The 22,062-nt window shown below is 45.7% G+C and overlaps 1 protein-coding gene across 6 annotated transcripts in view; it reads right to left on the bottom strand.

Annotated features, from left to right (window-relative positions):
• The window catches only part of RFX4 (regulatory factor X4), a 137,401-nt gene that overhangs the window by 34,109 nt on the left and 81,230 nt on the right, over nt 1-22,062 (bottom strand). For all 6 annotated transcript variants that reach the window (XM_074326253.1, XM_019728443.2, XM_019728445.2 and 3 more), the window contains 6 exons: nt 20,492-20,655; nt 12,619-12,719; nt 10,528-10,586; nt 7,080-7,224; nt 2,571-2,665; nt 2,013-2,130 (listed from right to left, as the gene is read on the bottom strand). In XM_074326253.1, the coding sequence (XP_074182354.1) occupies nt 2,013-2,130; nt 2,571-2,665; nt 7,080-7,224; nt 10,528-10,586; nt 12,619-12,719; nt 20,492-20,655 (682 nt within the window). The remainder of the gene's footprint in view (nt 1-2,012; nt 2,131-2,570; nt 2,666-7,079; nt 7,225-10,527; nt 10,587-12,618; nt 12,720-20,491; nt 20,656-22,062) is intronic.

Below are 22,062 nucleotides of genomic sequence, written 5' to 3'. Positions count from 1 at the left end.
ACAGAGGGCTTTTTCCTAATTAGCTGTTTTTGTACAGGGAACACATGACCCAAACACAACCACCAACTGCGTCTTTGACACATACAGGCAGAAAGGGGGAGCTGGGCTTTTGTCCGCCGCAAATTCTTTCAACTTGCCTGTCTCCCCAAGCCACAAAACTCAACAATGAGTCAGATGAGCAAGACCATTTCATATAGTTTGCTAACTGGACTTGGAAACAGGTATTATTTCAACCCATTTAGGGTCAAAAAATACTGTGAAAGGGAAATTGGGTTAGTAGCTCTTTCTTGCCTTTTCTAAAAGATTTTTGACCACTTTTACCATTTGCCTGAGTTTCCAGTGTATCCTAAAACTGTACATAGCTCAAACAGAAACAAACACACTTTAAGGAACAATATCTCTTAGGAATAAATTCAACCCATTCTTAGACCCCAAGTGTTCTGTCGAAACTGCCTTTATCACATTGACTATTAACTTAGTAAAAACAAATGAATTTCAAAGAATATTGTCAAGTGAATTCCTTTCCCTGCCTAAGGGGTTCTTAATAAAATACCTAGTCAGTTTAAGAATCAGCAAACTGAAAAATCAAGGATAAAGCAAGGAAAAAAAAAAGTTTGCTTTGTGGATGTGTATATATGTGGGTGATATTGTTGATTCTTTGATTTGGAAACAATGAAAAAAATCTCAAACATGTTTCAACCATCCGCTTAACTGAAAGCAGTTATGCACGGATGATTTTCCCAGAGCCAGAGGTAACATGTGCTAACACTAAGTATGCTGAACTGGAAGTCATCAAAATGCCATGCCTGATGGCACTGCCCAGGTAGCCGTCACCAGAGCATTTCCACAGGCAGCTCAAAGAGAATTTCCATCTGTAGCCACAGTGCAGGCAGGTTCAGAGAACTTCCCAATGCTGAGGTTAAAGAAATCCACCACAAAACGCTTCTCCAATTGGGTAAACACAGTCTTTCACGGACAGAGTTGTTTAGAAAAAATAGTGCCTTCTTTGTTTCACCACATAATCACTTGGTTGTATAGCACAACTGGAAAATGGTGACAAGACCATAAAAAGCTACATGGAAAAGTGTCAAATTAAACCCAGAGCAAAACCCAGAGCTGATTGGCTTAATTGGTGATAATGAGAAACGAAACCACATCTCTACTTGCAAAGTAAAATAGAGAACTGAAGCAATTACCCAGAAAATTTACCGACAGCCCTTTGCCGAAATGCCTAGAAAATTGAGGCCAAAGTGTTTTGAGATTTCAAATGTCCGGATAAGACCTGAAAGTCCCACCTCACTTTGCTAATGATGACCTGGGCTGACAGAAAACAGAAAATGGTGTCCTGTGTAGCACAGCCTCCCCCCCTGTGGGTGACTAGGTTCCTGCCCGCAGAGACTGTTAGAAGCACCTCTGGGCAGATTTCAAGTCCCAGGACCCTGGAAAACAGTAGGTGCGGACTTGGGGTAGGAAGTGAGGAAAACCCAAGGGGTCAGTAAAATGAAAGGAAAATAAATGCAAAGGCCCTTTTCTAGGGATCAGACTGGGGCACACTTTTAAAGAAAACGTGACAGTCTGCCCATTGCTGGAATGCCAATCAAGCCATTTGCTAATGGTCAAACTCAGTGGCTCCTTCACGAGCCCCGTCTGGGGACGTGTGTGCTATGACATTCAGCAAAATAGTCCGTTGGAAGCAACAATTTCTGGGGACATCTGGCAGGCAAAAGGGGAGTACAGCCACTGATACGTATTCCTGTCTGAACTTAAATACTATCTGTGTGCTAACTTTGCATTTTCAGATTTGTACATACCTCACTTGTGGCAGGCAGTGCCATCTTTCTCCCTTAAATTTCTAACACTACTGTGTCCCCCAAGAACAGACACATTTCGGGGTGATATCCTTGTGGCCTCAAAGACAGCAAGTAAGACCGTGGCTGACTCCGAGAGGTGACCCAGATACACGCTGTCAGAGAACCAGTGTTTGGATGTGGGAGGGCTTGGGGTGGCCTTACCAAAGCTGGGGGCACTGTGCAGGGTCATGTCCCGAATCACCCGCGTGCCGAAACAGGACCACATCAAGAGGAACTGCTGGGCTACTTTCTTCAGGGACCCTTGTCTCTTGGCAGCCACCTGCAACAAATGAACAGCTTTACCAGCGGTTAGGACTTGACCTTTCCAGTGATTTCTGTCTTTGAAAAATGACAGCAAGGTTTATGTAAGGTCTCCCACTTCAAATTATGGAGCAATGGTTTTTCAAGTTTTTGTTTTTAGCAGAAAAATACACTTAAAAAAAATGAACTGTCTTGTCAAGGCCCTTATATGCATAGCAGATAAAAGAGATGCTGACCTGGCTGGACCAGGGCAGGGAGACTCAGAGCACTGCCTCCTGCAACACCCCCCCGCCCTCCAACTCCAGGGGCACCCAGGCCTGTCCTCAGAACCCTAGGGCTCCGTGGCTGGCTGCTCAGGAATATTCAGGCAGCTCACTGCGGGCCCTGTACCGCTAAGTGCCACGAAGGCCAGCGACGGGCTGCAGGACCAGGGCTGTGCCTCCCACTCAGCTCACCAACCTTCACAACACACCGGTCCACCATGGCGTCTAGCCACTCAACGTACGACTCGATGGGAGACTGCTCCTCCAGGAGGTGGTCAAACTCCTGATACACTGTCAAACAAAGGGAACCCCACACGTCACTGCACTGGGGTTTAAACAGGGATGCATCTTAAAGGAACAAAGGAATACAACTGAATAAACAAAACTCCAAAGTATGAGCAGGGCATTTAAGACTGCAGAAAATTTAAGAGTTTAGAAACTATGCCCCACATTACTTTTCCCAGTTCATCTTCATGCTTATGAGCACTTTAAACCCTGGCCACCCAATAATACGTGCCGTTCCCCCAAGTCCTATTTTCTCAGGCAGTTCTCTCTGCCTCTGCTTGGATGGTTTGGTTCTTCGTGGCCCAGCTTAAATGACCCTTCTGTGAGATCCTTCCTACCCTCCCCAGTCCTCTTGGCAGCAAACCGATCACTTCTCTATACTTTCATAGCACTTTATTTTCTGTATTCTGCCTTCATTATATCACTCATGACACTGTTATAGACAGGGGTGTGTGTGTGTGTGTGTGTGTGTGTGTGTGTCCCCACCGGTTCTCTGCCTGATAATCTTTATTAGCTGGTGCATTACCTGTGATGCAGCAGTTACCCAGTGCACGCAGGCTCATGTGAACAGACAGAGGCACTGTCGCTCTGTGCCACATGCATGGGCACCTTTGATAATTCAAATGTTTCTGAGCCACAACTACATTGGGCAAGCTGCCCTAGCAGCCTCTCCATGCTCAGCTTAAGTAGCACTGAGTACTACTTAAGTAGTAGATGCTTAATGAATATTTGTGGACTAAAAGAAACGATCTCTGTGCCCTCAGTTTCCACATTAGTAAAAGGCGGATAAATCGTACCACTTTACAACCTGTCTTCACTGGCAAGTTGGATACCTGAATCGGGACGTACTTCGTAACTAGTGAAGCACGAAGGGAAACAAACATCGCTGTGGTGACCTCCAATTTGAAACATCTCTTTTCATTACATTTTTGTTTTTGTTTTTGTATGTGGATATCAATCAATCAAGTTACAATTCAAGATCCATACATTTCAATGTAGTTTTCATTTGAGCAGTGTTTTTTCTCCCATTCCACTGGACCAGCCAATTTGCCCTATTTTATACTCAGTTGATAACCTGCTACCAGAGGTCAGCTTCCAGCACCAGAAGGTCACAACACTTTAAAATGACAAGGGGCTTTAAAAGTCCATTTAGTTAATCTGCCTCATTTTACAGGTGAGGAAGCTCTGTCTTAAAGAGATTCAGTGGCCCACTCAAAGTCAGAGGGTGAGTTAGTGACAGAGCAGGGCCTGGGACCCTGGTCTCTGAATTTCTTGTTGGTGCTCGTTTGCTCTTCATAACACTGTGTATCTGAGCTATTGTGATTCAATTGATGACAATGACGACGGTGGCGGCAATGAAAGTGCTGACTGCTAACAGTTACCCAGTGCCTGCCACGCGCCAGGCACTCTTCTAAAGACGTCACATAGACACACTCATTTGACCTTTGACAACCTCTAGAATGTGAATGTCATGAGGCCAGCACCACGACCAGTGCTGGATATAGAGGAGTTGCTCAAGTGTGTGTTGAATGAATCCATGAACAACCCAAGGAGGTAGGTACTATCATTACCCCTATTTTACAAATGAGGAAACTGAGGCACTGAGCACTGAGCAACTTTCCAAAGGTTTCACAGCTAGCAAATGGCAGAGGCAACTTTGAAACCCAGCCTGACCCGAGTGCTTGCCTCCTAACCGCTTCACTGCACCAGCACTACACTGTGTACCAGGCACGTGGCACACACGGCCCTATTTAATCCCTTTGCATTACCCCCATTTGACAGATTTGGAAGCTAAGTCACAGTGCACGAGGGACAGGGTTTGAATCAAGGTCTGCTGGGCATCCCAGCCCCACGTTCTTACCACGGTACCACCTATTCATTCTAATCAGCATGCTTGAGGCCCAACTGTACTTTTTCGTTTAAGGTGAGCAGAATGTTCCCAGCCAGGATCTACAGCACAGATGTGATGGCGAACCCCTAAAGCAAGAACCTGCTGACTGGGCAGCTGGTTATAAGGAAAGGAGAGAGCAGCACACAGTTGACCCTGATCCTGCTCAAACTGACCTCTGGTCCAGCTCACTGTGTGCAGGGACTCACTTCCCAGGTGTCCAGGAAGTGCAGGGATGACATCCGTGTGCCAGGCCATCTGCGTTCAGGCTTGGCACCCTTCCTCCATCCCCTTCTTCCTGGCACTGCCTCACATAGCAGACCCTCTTTGGTAAGATGCAACACATGTGTAAATTAGCTGGTCACCTTCCAATTAGCCATTAGCTTTGAGTTCCATATGGGAAGGGCAGTGTCTATCTTATTCCCGGCTTTCTGCCCGGCATCTAACATAGTGCCTGATCCAGGAAAGGCACTGAGTGCGTACCAGCTGGGCTGAACTGAACCGCAGATGAAAGAGATGCTGACCTGGCTGAATCAGGGGAAGGAGACTCAGAGTGCCTAGAAGAAAGATACAATCACAGCCTGAAAGGGCACCATTCTGCCCTCAGATGCTTGAACAGAAATCCCCAAAAGGTTTTCATTGAGAGGTAGCTATGACCTTCGTGGTGTTCGAGCAAAGGCTCCGAGCCTGGTCCCTAAAGCAAGTGATGGTAATTGTATTTTACCCTATGAGTCAGGGTCACCTTTTCCTCCCCCACGAAAGATGCTGAGGAGAGAAGAGAGCTGAGCTAATGCTGCTGGAATGGTTAGCAGAACCAGGAAGTCAGATGTTCTCAGATTCCACTCGTCCGATTGGTCCTGCACAGACATTACAGGCACCTCCTCCACGCCTGGCGGGTAGGAGGCCCTGGGGACCCAGCCATCCCAGTACAGCTAGTGCTGTTAGTGCTCACCAGCCATGCTTTTCATTGGCCTGCTAGCAAGGAGTAGGAAAAAACAGAACAGGAAGCATGACTGCAAGAACTTGGGAAGATCCCGGAACCTCTGAAGTGTGCCCATATCTTGTTAATGTTGTCTCCTCTGCTACTGTGCAAAGTGACAGCACTAGAGCATGGTGGTAAAGCTGAGACCGGACTTGGGGGGAGGTTCGCCGACTCTGAGGCCGAGTTTTCTCATCTGTAAAGACTCTTCCTCAGGTCGTCGATGTGGAGATTAAATGAGATCCTGCATGCGGTGGGTTTGACAGGGGACCTGGCACAGACTAACTAAGCAGTCTATACGCTGAAATATTATTTTAGTGACGATCTCCAAAATTCTTAACAGGGGAAAGCAGGCTGGGGGCTGCACGGAGGAAGAAATAAGTTCCTGACAGGAGCTCTGGGGTGGATGAGAACAGAAGCTCCATGGAAGGTCCACATGGTGCAACGTTTCAGCCGCTCCACTTACTTTTGAAAAGGGTTTTGAAATGGGAAAGAAGTCTCTCATAGGAACACCTTAGGGAACATTGTTTATAACCACCACATGCTTAGACAGGCTGGAGATAGCTTTCCCTCAAGACAACAGTGTAGAAGGCATATATTGGAAATCGGAGAGGCTGGAGGCTCTCAGAAGAAAAGGCCCCTCTTCTCGGGGGGACAGTCACTCTACAGCTTCCGGAACAATGTCACTGTTAGGATCTTGGGCCTCACCCCATTCAGAAGGTGAGCGTGTGGCAGCTGCCATATCCTCCCACCTCCAGATACCCTAAGCACCAACCTTGCGGAGAGCTGATGGGAGGAGAGTTGACATCCTTCCCACCCTCCTGCTCCTTCTCCCCAGAGGCATGAGAAAGGAAGGCTGAGCAAAGTAAGGAAGACGCCAAGGACCCGGTCCAGCGTCCCCGGGCTGAGGACCCTGGGCAGCAAGCTGTGCCGGGCCTTTGGGAAACAGCATAGATATGCTAACGATGTTGTCTGGCCCGCTCATGTCCTCTGCTGCCAGAATAAGCCGACTGCATCGGGACCATATTTGGAGCAGTATTCCCAGTCTTTGAGCACAGAGACATGAAGATATATTCACAGAAGTAAATCACTATCCAGCCCCTTCTCAAACATTTAATACGATCCAAAGTTTCCCCTGCCAATAGGTGGGTTGACTCATGTGACCCTCACTGAAAAACTGGCAGCTTATCCAGCTGACTCCAGACTCCAGGCTGACATACACAAAGAGGCGACAAGCTTTTATTCTCTCTTTTTTCATGCCACCTATGGAACTGTGCGTGGCATCGAGGGTCACCTGTGGGGCTTTTCGCATGGCTCCGTGCTGCCCAGTGGCACCAGGAACCATTTCCCCCCCCAAATCTTGACACATGTCTTCTTAAATCAATTAGTGAAACACATCTGGGCTGACCCATTAAACAGGAACAACAAAAGGGAGCGGATCCTACGGGGAAGCCCAGGGTGGGAATGCCACTTAAATATTTCCCAAGATAGTTTTTCTTCCTTCCTTTTTTCAACAAGTCGAAAAGACAACAACCCCTGGTGGGACATCTTACACTGGATGATGAGTTTCCGGTGCTCATCGCGAGAGTCCTCCATGGTGTAAAGGGTTTGCTTGGTGATGCTGTTGAGGTCCACATTCCTCCAGTCTTCCAGCATCTGGAAGGTGATGTCTGCACTGTGGATCACTGTTCGCGATGCCTGGAATCCAGTCCAATCAACTCATTAGCTCATGGGTTGTTAGGTTCAAACCCTTCACTTCATTTAAGCCTTTTCAATGAATGTGCCAATGGTATTTTGCAAAGTACTTTGAAATTCAGGGAAACTCAGTTTCAGGAAATGAGGAGGTGAGTCCACAACTCAGTAGATCCGTGCACTGCTTTCTCTTGCAGCTCTCTCACATCTATCTCCCTTCTCTATGCAAAACTACCTCGAGGTGGCCGGGCCACACCAAGCCCTGCTGTCCCCAGCCCCTTTGGTCTTGACCCCGTGGGTCAATGGGATGCGGCCCAGAGATCTGTCAGCCTTCTCCGCGCTTAATAATCTGTGTGTCTCTAGTGCCAGAGAAGTGACACGCCCAGATCTAGGGATGGTCCTGCAGCCCCTGGGCCTATGAGAGCTTTAACCCCAGTAATTTACTGTGTATATTTTCCTTTAAATGCATTCTGAAGCAGTTCACAGTCTAGCTTTCTGTTTTTGCTTTTTACAGAACTATAATGATTAAAACAAATATAAATAATTGAGATGGAGGAAAAGGGAAACCATACCTTATGACTTGGTAGTTTATGGGTGTGTGTGTGTGTGTGTGTGCGTGTGCGTGTGTGTGTGTGTGTGTGTGTGTGTATTTAAGCTGTGGTTTCCTCAGCAAACCCTCATTAGTAGAACTTAAGTTTGCAAAGTGGAACAACACTTGGAACAAAAATACTTGGAACCACCAAGCTGAAACAATACTGATAAAAGCAAAGAAAAACATTTCCAGAATTATTTCCTTTGCTTACATATTTTCAAAAAAGTCTTTAGTAAAATGAAAAAAAAAAAAGAGAAAGAAAAAAAGATCTCAAATGCACATGGACATTATGTGTCTCCTAATGATTGTGAATTTCCAGGCAAAGGTAAAGACTGACAGTGCCTTTTACACCCAGACTATCTTGGCACAAGTAAAATCTTACTTAAGTCATTGTTAGAATTCTTTGAAGGGCAGAGGCCTAGGATATCTGAACATGTGAGTTGCGTCCGTCGCTAATGAGAATGAAAACAACTAAATGTAAAGGTCTGGGATTCTGGATTCAAATGTACCTAGTTCAAATCCTGCCCTTGATCAGCTGATTGACGTGGGGCAGCCAGTAGATTACCCTCAATTTTCTGTGCTATAAAATGCAGCTGTCACAGTCCCTTCTACCTCTTATGGAGGGGGTGCTGCTGAGGGTTTCTTGAGAAATTGTTGGAAAAGTGCACAGTTCAGGGAGTAAGAGCTCCATAAAGGAGGCTACTGTCACTCAGGTTGTTCTCTTTGCAGTGACTGCACTGACACCTCAGGACCTTTGCACGTGATGTTCCCGCTGGCTGGAACATTCTTCTCTCACCCTGCCCCTGCCCCGGCAACCTTTCCATTAGGTATGCTCCAACTTACATGTCACTCCCACGGAGAGACATTCTCTAACCACGCTATCTAAAGAGGACCTGCGTGCCCCATTATTCTCTATTTCCATTCTGTTTCCTTCATAACATATATCATATTTAATCATTTTTTGGTTTACTTTTTTTTTTTCTTCTGAGGGCAAATACCACTAAGCACGCCTAGCGTCTGGCACACAGTAGGCACTCAAAAGATTTTGTGGAATGACGGCTGAGATGTGAGTGCCAAGTTGCTTGCTTAGTCTTCCTGGAAGGGATTGGGTATTTAGATCTTGGGTTTAAGTGTTTAGGGGTGAGATTTTGACTGGGGGCTGTAGTCTGAGTTGCCTTGTGTGTGTTTAGGAAAGCTCGCTGGGATACTAAGACATTCCACGGTGTTTCATTCCAGCACTAACCCCAGTTCCTTGGCTGATCCAGGAATGTGTCTGATAGCTGCCTAGTGAAGATGGAAAGGTAGCATTTGCTGATTATATTACATACTGTGTGTGTGGGAAGTGGATTGGGTGTGTGTGTGTGTCTGTAAGAGAGAGAGAGAGAGTGAGAGAAAGAGAGAGAGAGAGAAAGAGAAAGAGAGAGATAGAGAGAGCATGTAAGCAGGTGCTTGTAGGCATGGGTGTGGGTGCTTTTACCTGCACGTGCATTACAGGGTCCAAGGCCTTTCTAAACTGTCTAGAGCCCCAGAGCGAGGCATCAAAACCATTTCTAGTTCCTGATACGACCCAAGACCGGCACTTCGAGCTGGGACACACGAGTGAGGTGGGCCAGGCGTAAGAAAAATGGGGGTAATGAGGACCGTGCCTGATGGAGAGACGCTCGGTCCATCCAGGTCATTACCGCCCTGGGGAAAAGTCGCTCTGGGCTGCCAGCTCTTCACATTTTTTCTCATTAGAAAATGTGGGTGTTTAACTGTCCTCTACCAGTTTCAGTTGTTAGTAAGTAAAAAAAAAAAAAAAAAAAAATTAAAAATTAAAAAAAATTGAACATATGCAAATCAAACAAAAATAAGCCCACACATCTGAGGGCCAGATTTGACCTGTGGCCGCTGGTTTGCCCTTCTATTTTAGGATCACTGATATTTTAATGAATGCTAACGGGCAGACTTAGAGTCCCTTCCTTAAGGTGCAAAATTAAAAATGCCAAGCTTTATGCCATCAAGTGACAACTCGGGAATTATAGGGGGATCTTCTACTTTTTACTGGATAAACTTTTGCTATTTTTGCTTTTGTATATTAAGGATATGTCCATTTTTGTGTTAAATAGAACAGAAATCTGGAAAAACAAAATTGGGTAAATATTTAATATACTTTGTGGCTTTAAACTCTTTTGGATGACACAAACAACTCATCCTCTTTATCTGTTTGAATCACTGATCTCAGTGTTCACAGCGGTGGGGGTGGGCGATATTGTGTCCCCAGGCTACACTTGGCAGTGTCTAGACATTCCCGACTGTCACAATTCAGGTGGTACTTGGGGGATGGGGGTACTACTGGCATCTAGTGGGTAGAGGCCCAGGATGCTACTAAGCATTTACAATGCACAAAACAACTCGCAACAACAAAGAATTATCCAGCCCAAAATGTGGCTGAGAAATCCCGATTTATTCAAGGGAAACACACGCTTGTAGAGCTAGACCATATCTGAAAGGTTAAGGGGCAAGTGATATCAGCAGTTATGCTGCATACTAGTTGAAATTACTTAGTGATTGGCTAATGTTTTTATTCCTTATTTGTAGACATTAAACATAATAGTGAGCGTGTACTGTTACACAGCCACCCCCCCACAGAACCTCTGGGGGGTAGTTTTGTGGATTTGCCCTCTTTTGCAAGGACTTAGCAGTAGTTACTAGAACATGCAACACAGGACACATACCTGGCAAAGATGATTTAGTGATGTTTGCCGTCTCAGAATTTGGGAAAACCTTCTGGACACTGCAAGAAGAAAAGAGTTAGTGTGAAATATTTGCAGGCTTTATGGTCCTTCTTTGGATTTTCCACAGGCAGATTTAAAAAAGTAGCCTTTTTATTTGCCTAAATTCATCTCAATGTTCTACCCCATTTTAGGCGCCCACTGGCAAAACCCTGCATTTGAGTCTCTGGTCTCCCATTCAGACAACGATTTCCTAAAATGGTGATATTTGGGGTACATATTTCAAAGTCTCTCATACGCCACCCTGGGCAGATGTGAGAAACTGTGGTGTCAATCAACCGTGAGTAAAAGCAATTATTTACTTGTCTTTCATTTCGCTCATTGCAGGCTCAATCACTTCTCCCCACAAATGACTGCAGGAATCAAGTGGAAGCTTTGAAGGAGGCCCTTTACAAAGTAGTCTAGCTAAGAGGAAGACCTCATCCAGCCGCAGTGGTGTGTGGTGCCTGCGTTGCTCGGAGAAGAAAGCCCTGGGCTGCACCTTGAACGGGGCTCTGCGTTCATAATCTGTCAGTTTCATCAAATGAGCTCCGTGACCCATTTGTGTGTTTTGGTGATGGATCCTGTTTCCTGCGCAGACAGATTGGCTGATGGTGGGAAGTGGGCTGATCTTGTATCTGTGGATTTCGAAGCAGACATGCCACATGCCTGCCCAAGGTCTTCATTTTCACAGAGTCGTTCGGAGTGGCGTGTGTTTCCACTCCCTGCACGTTCTTGAGGTGCGCCCCAGGCTCCCTGGGAAGAGCAGGTGTCCCCAGGTACCCACAGGTCGAAAGTCCAGGAAATCTCCTCTCTGCCAACTTTCAACAGGTTTGTTTTGCCAGCAGAATTAAAACGGGTGCGGGCATTCTTCTCATTAATTTCTGAACTGGTCAAGAAACAGTCAGAAACGTCCCTGGGATTATTGTAATTTGTACTCCGAGCCAGCTTGGTTTGAAAAACAGGGCGTGGGGTGGAGGAAAGGGGGGTGGAGGGGACAGATGAACTTCTAATTTTCCAGGCCGATCAATCGTTAATCCGTCTCCTTAATTACTTTTTCTTTAACTTTGTGATGTGGAATTTAGTGCTCGTGAAAAGAAAAGAACTGAGAGCCGTGAAATAAAGCGGGCTTTATCAATAGGTGATGGGCGCCGCAGGCAGCCTCAGAGCCACTGAAAGGGTTCCCTTCGCCTGTGGAGAGAGGGTAATTTGATCTCCTTCATTTTCCTCGCAGGCACGATTTCGGGCAAGAATGGCAAGCTGTATTCAAATGGGGCTTTAAGAGACATATATCTCACAACTTTGTTTTGCTTAAAAATCATTTCATCTTTGTTTAATAGCACGCGAGTCTTCCCACAACTACAGACACATGGAGACAGAAAGAGGCCCAGTTTTCTCACTCAACACTAATGCTGAGGAATGAATGGTGATGCTCAGTGGAGAAAAGAGTCACAGTCCCAATCCCTGTATGAGAAATATTAATTTGGCTTTCTCATTAGACAGGGAATTAAATAGGGAAGCCCCAGAGCTGTTTTCGGTCTCCTGCTACCACCATTTTGTGGCAGAAGCTTTGGGGAAATCTGAGTTTGGGGCTCAGACAGACTGGAGTTTGACTCCTGGTCCCTAATTACCAGCTGTGTAGCTTTGGGGAAATTTCTTTGCCTCTTGGAGCCTCATCTGTAGAACAGGGATACTGTTTCCTACATAATCGAGGTGACATGAGGATTAAATGAGACAAAGCGTATGGCAGGGATGAGCAGAAATTTTGGGGTCGACAGACAGACAGCCCTGGGAGCACACGACCTGCCTCTGCCACTTACTACCTCTCTAAGCCTGTTTCCTTTCCTATAAAAAGAGGTGTGCCACCTGTAGTGAACATTTTGTGAGGATTAAATAAGTTAACGTATGGAAAAGCACTCGGCATAATACTTGGTGCTTTATAGTAACAAACAGTAAATGGTAGCTATTGTTATTATTTTATTAACAACCCATGTAAGACGTTTGGCACTAAAACATTGTTCTCCTTTTCCCTCTGCTCTCAGACTCAGTACTCACGTTCAAACTTGATGTTTCGCAAATTTTCTGGGAGGTCGTGGAGAGCCACTTTCAGCCATTCATCCAGCTGCTTGGCAAACTTCCGGATCACCTGAGTTAAGCTAGAAAGAGAAATGCCACATTTCAGCACCTCGTGTGCTACCTGGTCCTTCCAACAGGCCCTGCAGGGTCTTATTTCCCCTAATCAGGTTTTGGCTGCAACCAATAGATGCCACTCGTAGCAGCAACTTCAGAGACAGGGCTGGCAGCCTGAGCCCGGTGGAGAGCTGGTGGGTCTGAGAAAAGCACCAATAGAACGTAATCTGGTGCCAGCGCCGGTCAACAGGAAGACGCGGCATGCACCAGTGTGGGGAAAACCCACCGAAAGGCTTGGTGGCATCCAGAGCACTGTCTGTGAGCATCCTTCATGGTGGTGAGGGGTGAAGAGGTGGCAGTGGGCCTGAGAGTGCCGATTTGTAATTGGCCTCTTCCCCTCATGCTGTCCACTCTTGTCCGAGCCATACGGTTGGACAGGAACCCTGACAACATACTACCCCCCCTGCCTGCCCAGCCTGGGCCCAGGCTTACCAAACTGCCTCCTGCTTGCCACAAACTGGAAAGCAACAGTGTGTTTTTAAACTGGCAAACAACCCTGACACGGACCTTGAAACCATATCAGATTGGAGAGTCAAGGACTGTTTGGGGGCAGCAGGTGAGAGGGGGTTAGAGGAGTGCGAGGTTGAGGGGGGCAATAAGTTATAATATGAGATGGGAATTTGGAGCTGAGAAGATATTGAGCCATTTTCAGGGTGTCACCATCAGAATCATCAGCTCATAGCCCTAGGTCCAGTGTCCTCCACGAAGTTCTCCTTCATCGTGCCAGCCACAGGGACCTCTCCCCATGCTGACACCACACCACCCTGGCCTGCCACCAACACTGCCGACCCAGCCCCGGCTCCGTCTCCCACTGACTCTCCTGTCAGACCATGATCGCCAACTCCTACCTTGCTGGCAACCCTACCATGTTTCTCTGCTCACACATTCTTCCCTTTTCCATGACAAATTCCGTCCTTCTCCATGATCCTCACACCTCCAATTCCCCAGCTCCCCCTTCTCCACCAGCAAGCAGGTGGCATCGCCTCCTACTTCTCAGGGAAAACAACTGCAAAGGAAGAGCTTCATCAGCTTTCTGCAACGCCCATCACTCATCTCTCTCCTCCCCCGCCCCCCCAGCTTCCTGGATCGAATCAAGGAGCCAATCCCTTATCTCATCCCCTCCTTCCTTCTCAGGAACCTTCCATGCCCCTTCTCCTGCAGATTCCACCTTTCTCTCTCTCCTGAACCATCCCTCTCATCATTTAAATGCATTCAAGAATGGCTCACCTTAAATACCAAAACCCTGTTATTTCCTCACTCCTCAAGCTAACACCCTCTTTCTTCCACTTCACATTCTTCTTCAAGGAGTTGTCTAATCTCTCCATCTCCTTTTCTTCACCTCCCATTCACTCCTGACCTCATTCCTGTTTTTCAATCTGAACAGCTGCCACCCAGGCAGTAACCTCCATCCATGACACAAACCCCATGCACTCATTTTAGTTCTCATCTCGCCTGACACCTTGGGAGCATTTGGCTTTGCTAGCCCTTCCTCCTCTTGGAAACATTTGTTTCCCTCGGTATTTGTGACCCCTCTGTCTTCTGGCTACTCAACCTCAGTCACAAAGCTCAGCCCCTTCTATCTCGCCATTATGTCTTCCAGTCCTGGGCCCTCTCTTATTGCACTTCCTTCCTTCCCGGGATAGCTTCTCCATGCCCACAGCTTCAGTCACCACCTACACTCACTTTTACATTTCTGGAGCAGAGGTCTCCAGAACTCCAGACCAGCTGTGCATAGGACATTCAGGCTGTTCTGCTCAGTGTCGAACGAGCAGGTGAGGAGCTGGCCTCTGGGTCGCCCGGTCTTCGAGCTGCCTCCCAGCCTGCCCCTCCTCCTTGCGTCATTAGATGATACTGACCATCACCCCGCTTCTCGATCTGCTTTCCCTTGATGGTGACCACCCTGCAGCTGGACGTTTTGCTCTGCTGACTTATCCTCATCTCCATCCTCGACGCTCCCTCCTCCATCTCACGCCCCAGGCTGGCACTCCCAGGGTCTGCCCTGCACTTCTGTGGACACGCCTTCTCCTCCCTTTGGTGCAGCTGGCTCCCACATTTGTGGGTCCAGCTTCAGTCCTCCTCCTGCATCTCCAGTTCTCACTTGTGACTCCCTGAATGACCTCCAACAGTGATGCTGGTACAACAGCAACAGCTGCGAGAATAGCAGCTACCTTTTAATGACAGCAAGGTGACAAGCACTAACCACTTCACACATACGAGTATTTTCTTACTTAATCATCACTAGCAAGTAGGTACTATTGCTGGTCCCCGCAGAGAGGTGAGAAATCAAGGCTCAGAGAAATTATTTTATTTGCCCAAGGAGATGCAGCAAGTAAGTGGAAGAGCCAAGATTCAAGCCCAGATCTGTCCAGCCGCAAAGCCTGGGCTCACACTGTCATTTTACAGCAGCCGCAGATAATGAATATACCCACCCCCACCGTGCACGCACTTTAGCTGCCTTGTGACTCCTGTCTCCAGACCAGGGCCTTCTGCTGCATTTGTGTCAGGGGCATTGCTATTGCTTTAGTACCTCAGTCTTCTCTTTGCTTTGTCGATATCTTATCCGCCTTGCCCAGCCCCTCCACCTCCCGCCCCCAACCCACTTTCTTCTACTCCACCAATCGTCAAAATAACCATGGTGCAAAGATCTCTTGGGGAGTCACAAGAGGTAAAAAGCCCAAGTTTGAGAATGATCTATCTTTCTTATAAATAACAGTGTGTGATTCATGGTTATCTCTATCATATTGTCACATATTCACCAGAAAGCCTATTTCAATATGCTTTGCAGAATTGGAAAGGAAGGGCTGGGTGGGTCTGAGCTGGGCGCTGTGCCCTGGCCTGGGCCTGCCTGGGTTGTGAGAACCTCTAGAGCTGATTCTCATTTCCACCTCTGGCCCAGCACAGGGCCTGGCACAAGGCACTCAAACAAGTTTTAGGATGAATAAATGTATAACACTGAAAAGTCAACTGTCCAATGATAGTTGGTCTTTTAAATAACTTTGTCTTCCTGAGTTAATGGAAAAGGCACTGGGTTTACAAACCAAAGATCACTTTGGTATTTAATTAACTATGTAATTTTAAACAATTGTCTCTTCTGGCAGCATATAAGCTCAATGAGGGCAGGGAGCATGTCTCTCTTCTTTAATGATATATTCTAGGACCTAGCACAGTGAGATAATCAATGAACATTTGTTTAATGAATGAATGAATATTTGACTCCTGGGTATTTCATTTATTTACAGGTGAAGGTGGATAAGTTATTTCCGCTCTTAAGCTTTAACTTTCACATCTATAAAATACAAGGCAATCAGAGAGCAGAAAGACTGGGATTCACATTTCACTCCACAAACTGCTTTATAATAAACTGTAAATGCCTTGTGTGTGTAACACCTATTAAGCAGTATTAGAAGTATGTGAAGCTCTCTTATAAAGGTGTGTATGATTTTACTGATCCCTCGTGAGATACCATTTTAGTAAAATGAAGGTAGCGATTTAGCTATTATCTAGTTCACGTGATCAATGCACAAGAAAGCATTTAATAACACAAAGCTTAAAGGAATATACACACACATATATTGTGTATACATACACCTATATTACATATATTATATATAATTTTGCATATGTATATGCATATACATATGATTATAACAAATTCAGTCTTAATGTAGAACACTTCAAAAATGCAGAAAAGCGTGAGACTAAAATTTGTCCATAATTCCACCTAGAGGTAACCTTTGTTAGCCTATTAAGGTGAGTTTTTGTTCTACCTAGATGTGGAAAATTGGAAAGAGCATCACTCCTACTATCACAACAAAAAGCCAGATAATCTACAAAATTATAACTTTTCTTTAACCCATCAGGGAGCTGAGGTCACACCACCTAGCCTGGAATTCATGAAAAGACAGGTGTCTTCAAAGAGACAACGACTTGAGAACTGACTCATCTGTGCCAGAGGGAGGAAAGGAGGGACATCCCCACAACTAGGTAAAAAGAAGTCAGCTCAATTTTTTTAAACAAATTGCTAAAGGCCAAATTTCCTTTTATGAAAGAAAAAAAAACCCATTGGGAAAATGACTTTATAATTAGAGGGGGGAAGATGTTTAAAACTACAATACAGGGGCCAGCCCAGTGGCTCAGACGGTTGGAGCTCCATGCTCCTAACTCCAAAGGCTGCCGGTTCGATTCCCACATGGGCCAGTGGGCTCTCAACCACAAGGCTGCCGGTTCGACTCCTGCAAGGGATGGTGGGTTGTGCCCTCTGCAACTAGCGATGGCAACTGCACCTGGAGCTGAGCTGCACCCTCCACAACTAAGATTGAAAGGACAACATCTTGACTTGGAAAAAGTCCTGGAAGTACACACTGTTCCCCAATAAAAAGTCCTGTTCCCCTTCCCCAATAAAATCTTAAAAAACAAACAAAAAAAACTACAATACAAAACCCAGAAGGAAGCCATAAAAACAAGGAGAAATTCAACTACACAACTATCTTCTGATCCAGCAATTCTACTTTTGGTATTTATCCAAAGAAATCCAAAACACTAATTTGAAAAGATAGATGCACCCCCATGTTCACTGCAGCATTATTTACAATAGCCAAGATATGGAAGCAACCTAAGTGCCCATCAATAGATGACTGGATAAAGAAGATGTGGTACATTTATACAATGAAATATTACTTGGCCATAAAAAGGAATGAAATCTTACTATTTGTGACAACATGAATGGACCTAGAGGGTGTCATGCTAAGTGAAATAAGTCAGATGGAGAGAGATAAATACCATATGATCTCATTTATATGTGGACTCTAAAGAACAAAACAAACAAACAAAAACAAACAGAAACAGACTCATAGATACAGAGAACAAACTGATGGTTACCAGATGGGATGGGGATTGGAGAGTTGGGTGAAAGAGGTGAAGGGATAAAGAAGTGCAAATTGGTAGCTACCAAATAGGCGTGGGGTTGCAAGTATAGGGAATATAGTCAATAATAGGGTAATAACTATGTACGGTGCCAGGTGGGTACTAGACTCATCGGGGGATCACTTCATAAATTATAAAAATGCCTAATCACTACACTGTACACCTGAAACTAATATAATACTGAATGTCAACTATAATTGAGAAATGAAAAAAATAATAAAGTTAAAAAAAGCAAATAAATCAAGCATCTATTTTTTTAGTTAATTCTTTTTTTGGTGGGGGAGTCACTTACGTAACTCAAGCTCTAGAACTGGACCAGACACATAGGAGGCACTCAGTAAATAAGTATTCAGGAAATGAATAACAGAGTCAACTTAAGAAAGGCAAAGGAATGCGTTAATAAAATAAAAGCAGATATTAATATACCAGAAAAAGGAAATAATAATAGCACCAATAAGTATATCCAAGAGCTGGTTCCTTGAAAAAATAAAATTAGGTAACCTAATTACAAAGAAATGTCAGAAAACACAACTACACAAACTAAAATGTAGGAAAGCAGAAATAATCACAGACACAAGAAGTTCAGTGAGTCTACAAACCCACACCCACTTTGCTCCACCCTAAGTAAATACATTTAAAGATCTGGAAGAAAAGGATAATTTATAGGAAAATATAATTTACCAAAAGTTACCGCAGAGAAGGTAACTTTTGGTAAATTATATTTACTATAGGAAAAAAGAAGAAACATTTCAAAAATTTACCCCCACAAAACACCAGGCCCAGACGCCTTCAAAGGGGAATTAAGTATATGTCATCTTCAAGAGCAAATAATTTCAATGCTATTTAAACGATTTTAGACCTTAAGGGAAAAGGGATGGGAAGCTTCCAGATTCCTTATATGAAACAAACAAACAAACAAACAAAAAACAAAACCCCAAACAAAAACCATGGGATAATTATGGTAGAGGAGGAAAGACTGTTAAAACTCTGATACAAAACCCAGAAGCCATGAAAACAAGGATAAACTCAACTGCACAAATATATTTTCTGTACGGCAAAGACAAAAGAACAAGAAAAAACTATTTTTAACCCTTATTATAGATAAATGATTACTATCCCTAATAAATAATGAGCTCCTAAAAAATCAATGAGATAAATATCAACCACCAGACAGAAAGACAGTCAAAGGCTAAGAACAGAGAGTTCACGGGAAAGAAAATAGAAGTCACTCTGAAAGATGTGAAGAGATATTCAATTCCATCCATAATAAGAGAAATGCAAATTAAAAGTTTACTGAGAAAAGTTTGAGTCACATGTCCTGTGAACTAGGAAGTCGGCCTTCTAGGAATTTATCTTGCACATACATTCCAAGTAACAGGGTGAATGGTGATTCCCCGCCCATCCCCACCCCTCCAAATATGTTCACCTAGAACCAGTGAAGGTAAACTTATTTGGTAAAAGGGCCTTTGTAGGTGTGATTAAATTAAGGATCTTGGGATGAGAGCTTGGATTAACTGGGTGGGCCTTACAGTCGATGATAAATGTCCTCACAAGAGACAGTGGGACACAGAGTGGGAGTCACTGTGAAGATGGAGGCAGAGACCAGAGGGAGGCAGTGACCAGCTGAGGAACACAAAGGATTGGCAGCAACCACCAGGAGCTGGGAGAGAGGCCTGGAACAAATCCTCCCTCAAAGTCTCTGGAAGGAACCAAACCTGCCAACACCTGGATTTCAGACTCCTGGCCTTCGGAACTGTCAGGGAACACATTTCTGTTGTTTTAAGCCACCCAGTTTGTGCCATATTGTTAGTATCATCCTAAGAAACGAATGCACTCTACCAGGTAAAAGCATGTACGTAACGCATCATTTGTGACAGCATTGTTTGTAGTAGGACAAGACTGAAACGTCCAGACAACTGATTAAATTCAATACAGGAAAACAGTATGCAGGTGTAAAACAAGAAAAAAAAACTTCTTTATAGACTGATGTGCTATACTCTGTAACAGTCTCGACAGCAAACAGATGCCACTAGAAAGAGGAGAGTTTTTTGACAAGGGACACATCATAAAGGTGAAGACAGGCCTAGAGGAACCCATCGGGAGATTGCTTTAACCTGGGGTCAGGGGCAGCGGGCTCTCCTCTACCTCTGTGTCCAAAGGACCACCCGGAAGGCAGCAGAGCCCTGTGGAGGGACATGGCCAGCCTGAGCTGACCTCACAGAGAGGGAGGCAGACCGTTAATGTCCTGGCTTTACTCTGGTCCCCACCTCACCCCCACTGGCTGGTCCCAGACTGAAGGGGTGTGGGTGGGAAGGACACCCTGTGATGTGGTCCAGCTGGTCCAGAGGGCAGCCCAGTGGGGAGTGCACCTAGAGGGGCATCATCTCCAAGATTGTTTTTTAAGCAAAGAACAATATATACAGTGTGTCGCTGTTTCAGTAGGAAAGAGAAAAAGGGCATTACACGCACGTACATTGGTTACGTGTGCCTAGCAGATTTGGACAGACCCCCAAGAAAATGGTTGTATCTGATGCTCTGGGAAGGAGACCAGGATGCCTGGGGAACAAGCGTGGGGGTACTTTTCAGTCTGCACCATATTAGACCTTTTGCATTTTGAACCCTATAAATGGTTCAAAACGTCAACATTTTGATTTAGAGTCAAGAATATGAAATTTTATTTTTAGAAGTCCCATAGTCATGGTCTTGACGAGGGAAGCCCCCACAGAGTGCACGATTATACTCAATACAAGAGAAGCAGGAGCAGTAAATGCTGGGGACCCGCTGTGAGGGGAGGCGGGGAGAGCAGTGCACCCACCTGTCAGGTAACGCCTGCAGCACCGTGGGCATCAACACCCCGGAGATCGCTTTGTAGAGGATGGAGTCACAGACGCCGACAATGTTCACCACCGTGGAGGAGCCCAGCACAGGCAGCATGTGGGGCGGCATTCCTTGCCAAAAGTGCAGAAGGAAACTTTGAACCTGTGTCGACCCACAGAGAGGAGAGGGGCCATGAGGTTACACAGGGCCCTGGCAACCAAGCCGTGGGACTCGGCCAGGGCCAACCCAGTCTGCCACACTGTTATCTACTTGCCCTGCCATGGCAGAGGCCACCCCAGCCGAGTGTGGCTTAGGCGGCCCTGGGAGGTCCTCCTGTCCCATGTCTTCCACGTGCCCATATGTGTGGCGTGCCCACTGCTGGACAACCACTTGGCCTGGCAGCCTGGGCTCTACTGTGCTCTGCATGCTTATTGTGGTCTGGGAGAAGTTTAAGGCAGGGAAGGGAGGATATTGCATTTTGAAAGCTCAGAGCATCAGAACTCACTATTCTTTGGGCTTGCTGGGTGCACCGGGGGCCCTGGGTGTTTTGGAAAGGAAGGGAACGGTGGTGTGTGAGTTGCTGGTAAGGGGAATGCGTCTGGAAAGGGAGGAGAACAGGTGCCACAAACAAAAGTCTCCTGAGTCAAACTTGTGCGCTGAAAACTAGATAAAGTGCAAAGGCCTCTTGATACCCAAATTTCTCCGTTTTCCCAAAGAGACCCAGCCGGTTGGTGCCATTATGGGATGCTAGATGTTGATGCCTAGGCAGTAGCTATGTGGGCACTGCCACCCCAACCACTAGTACAGAGCAGAAATACAGTAGGCTCTCAAGCATGGAGTTATTATTACTAATGTGATGATGGCAGGAACTCAAGCTGTGTTGTTGATGAAGGAATGGTGGAGTGACTGTCCAAGGCAGAGGACCCACTGATGGCCCCCCTACACCTGTATCTTTCAGTGTGTGCGCTGGAGGTCAGGAGAGAGGAGGGTAGGGAGCAGAGGGGAGATAAAGGACGTGAAGAGAAAAGGAAGGTGGGTACCTGGTATATATACTAATATCTAGACTTCAAAACATCTAGACTTTAAAATATCTAGACCTCAGCCAAAACTGAGTGGCTCATCTTGAAGTTTGGGAATAACTGAATTTTTGTGAATTATCATGGGTTCTACTTGGTTCTTGGACTGTCTCCCTCTTTCTCCCTCAGATGGGCACTCTTGAACCCCCACCTATAGCATCATCCACGTCCGTGTCCCCACATTCATCCTGATCAGATGCAGGAGATAATTTAGTGCCCCAGTCTCACACTTTGGAGGTGGTACTATTATTGGCATTAGCTTTATTTATTGAGTGCCTAGTATATGCCAGGAAGTTTGCATAGGTTCTCTCACTTATTGCTTCTACTACTACTACGACAGCTGAGAACTATTACTCCCATGTCGCAGAGACATTTGTCCAAAGCCAGACAGCAAGTCAGGGAATGGATGACACCAGCCCGTGTCTGCCTGTCTTTCCACAAGTCAGTCCTGTGGCTGGTTTGTTCTTCACATGGTAACCAGGCTTCTACCCCA

Source organism: Rhinolophus sinicus, linkage group LG02 (genome assembly GCF_036562045.2).
Source record: "Rhinolophus sinicus isolate RSC01 linkage group LG02, ASM3656204v1, whole genome shotgun sequence".
In the NCBI taxonomy this organism is placed as follows: domain Eukaryota; kingdom Metazoa; phylum Chordata; class Mammalia; order Chiroptera; family Rhinolophidae; genus Rhinolophus; species Rhinolophus sinicus.
The sequence above is the reverse complement of the archived record's forward strand: the minus strand, read 5'-3'. Positions and strand labels throughout refer to the sequence as shown.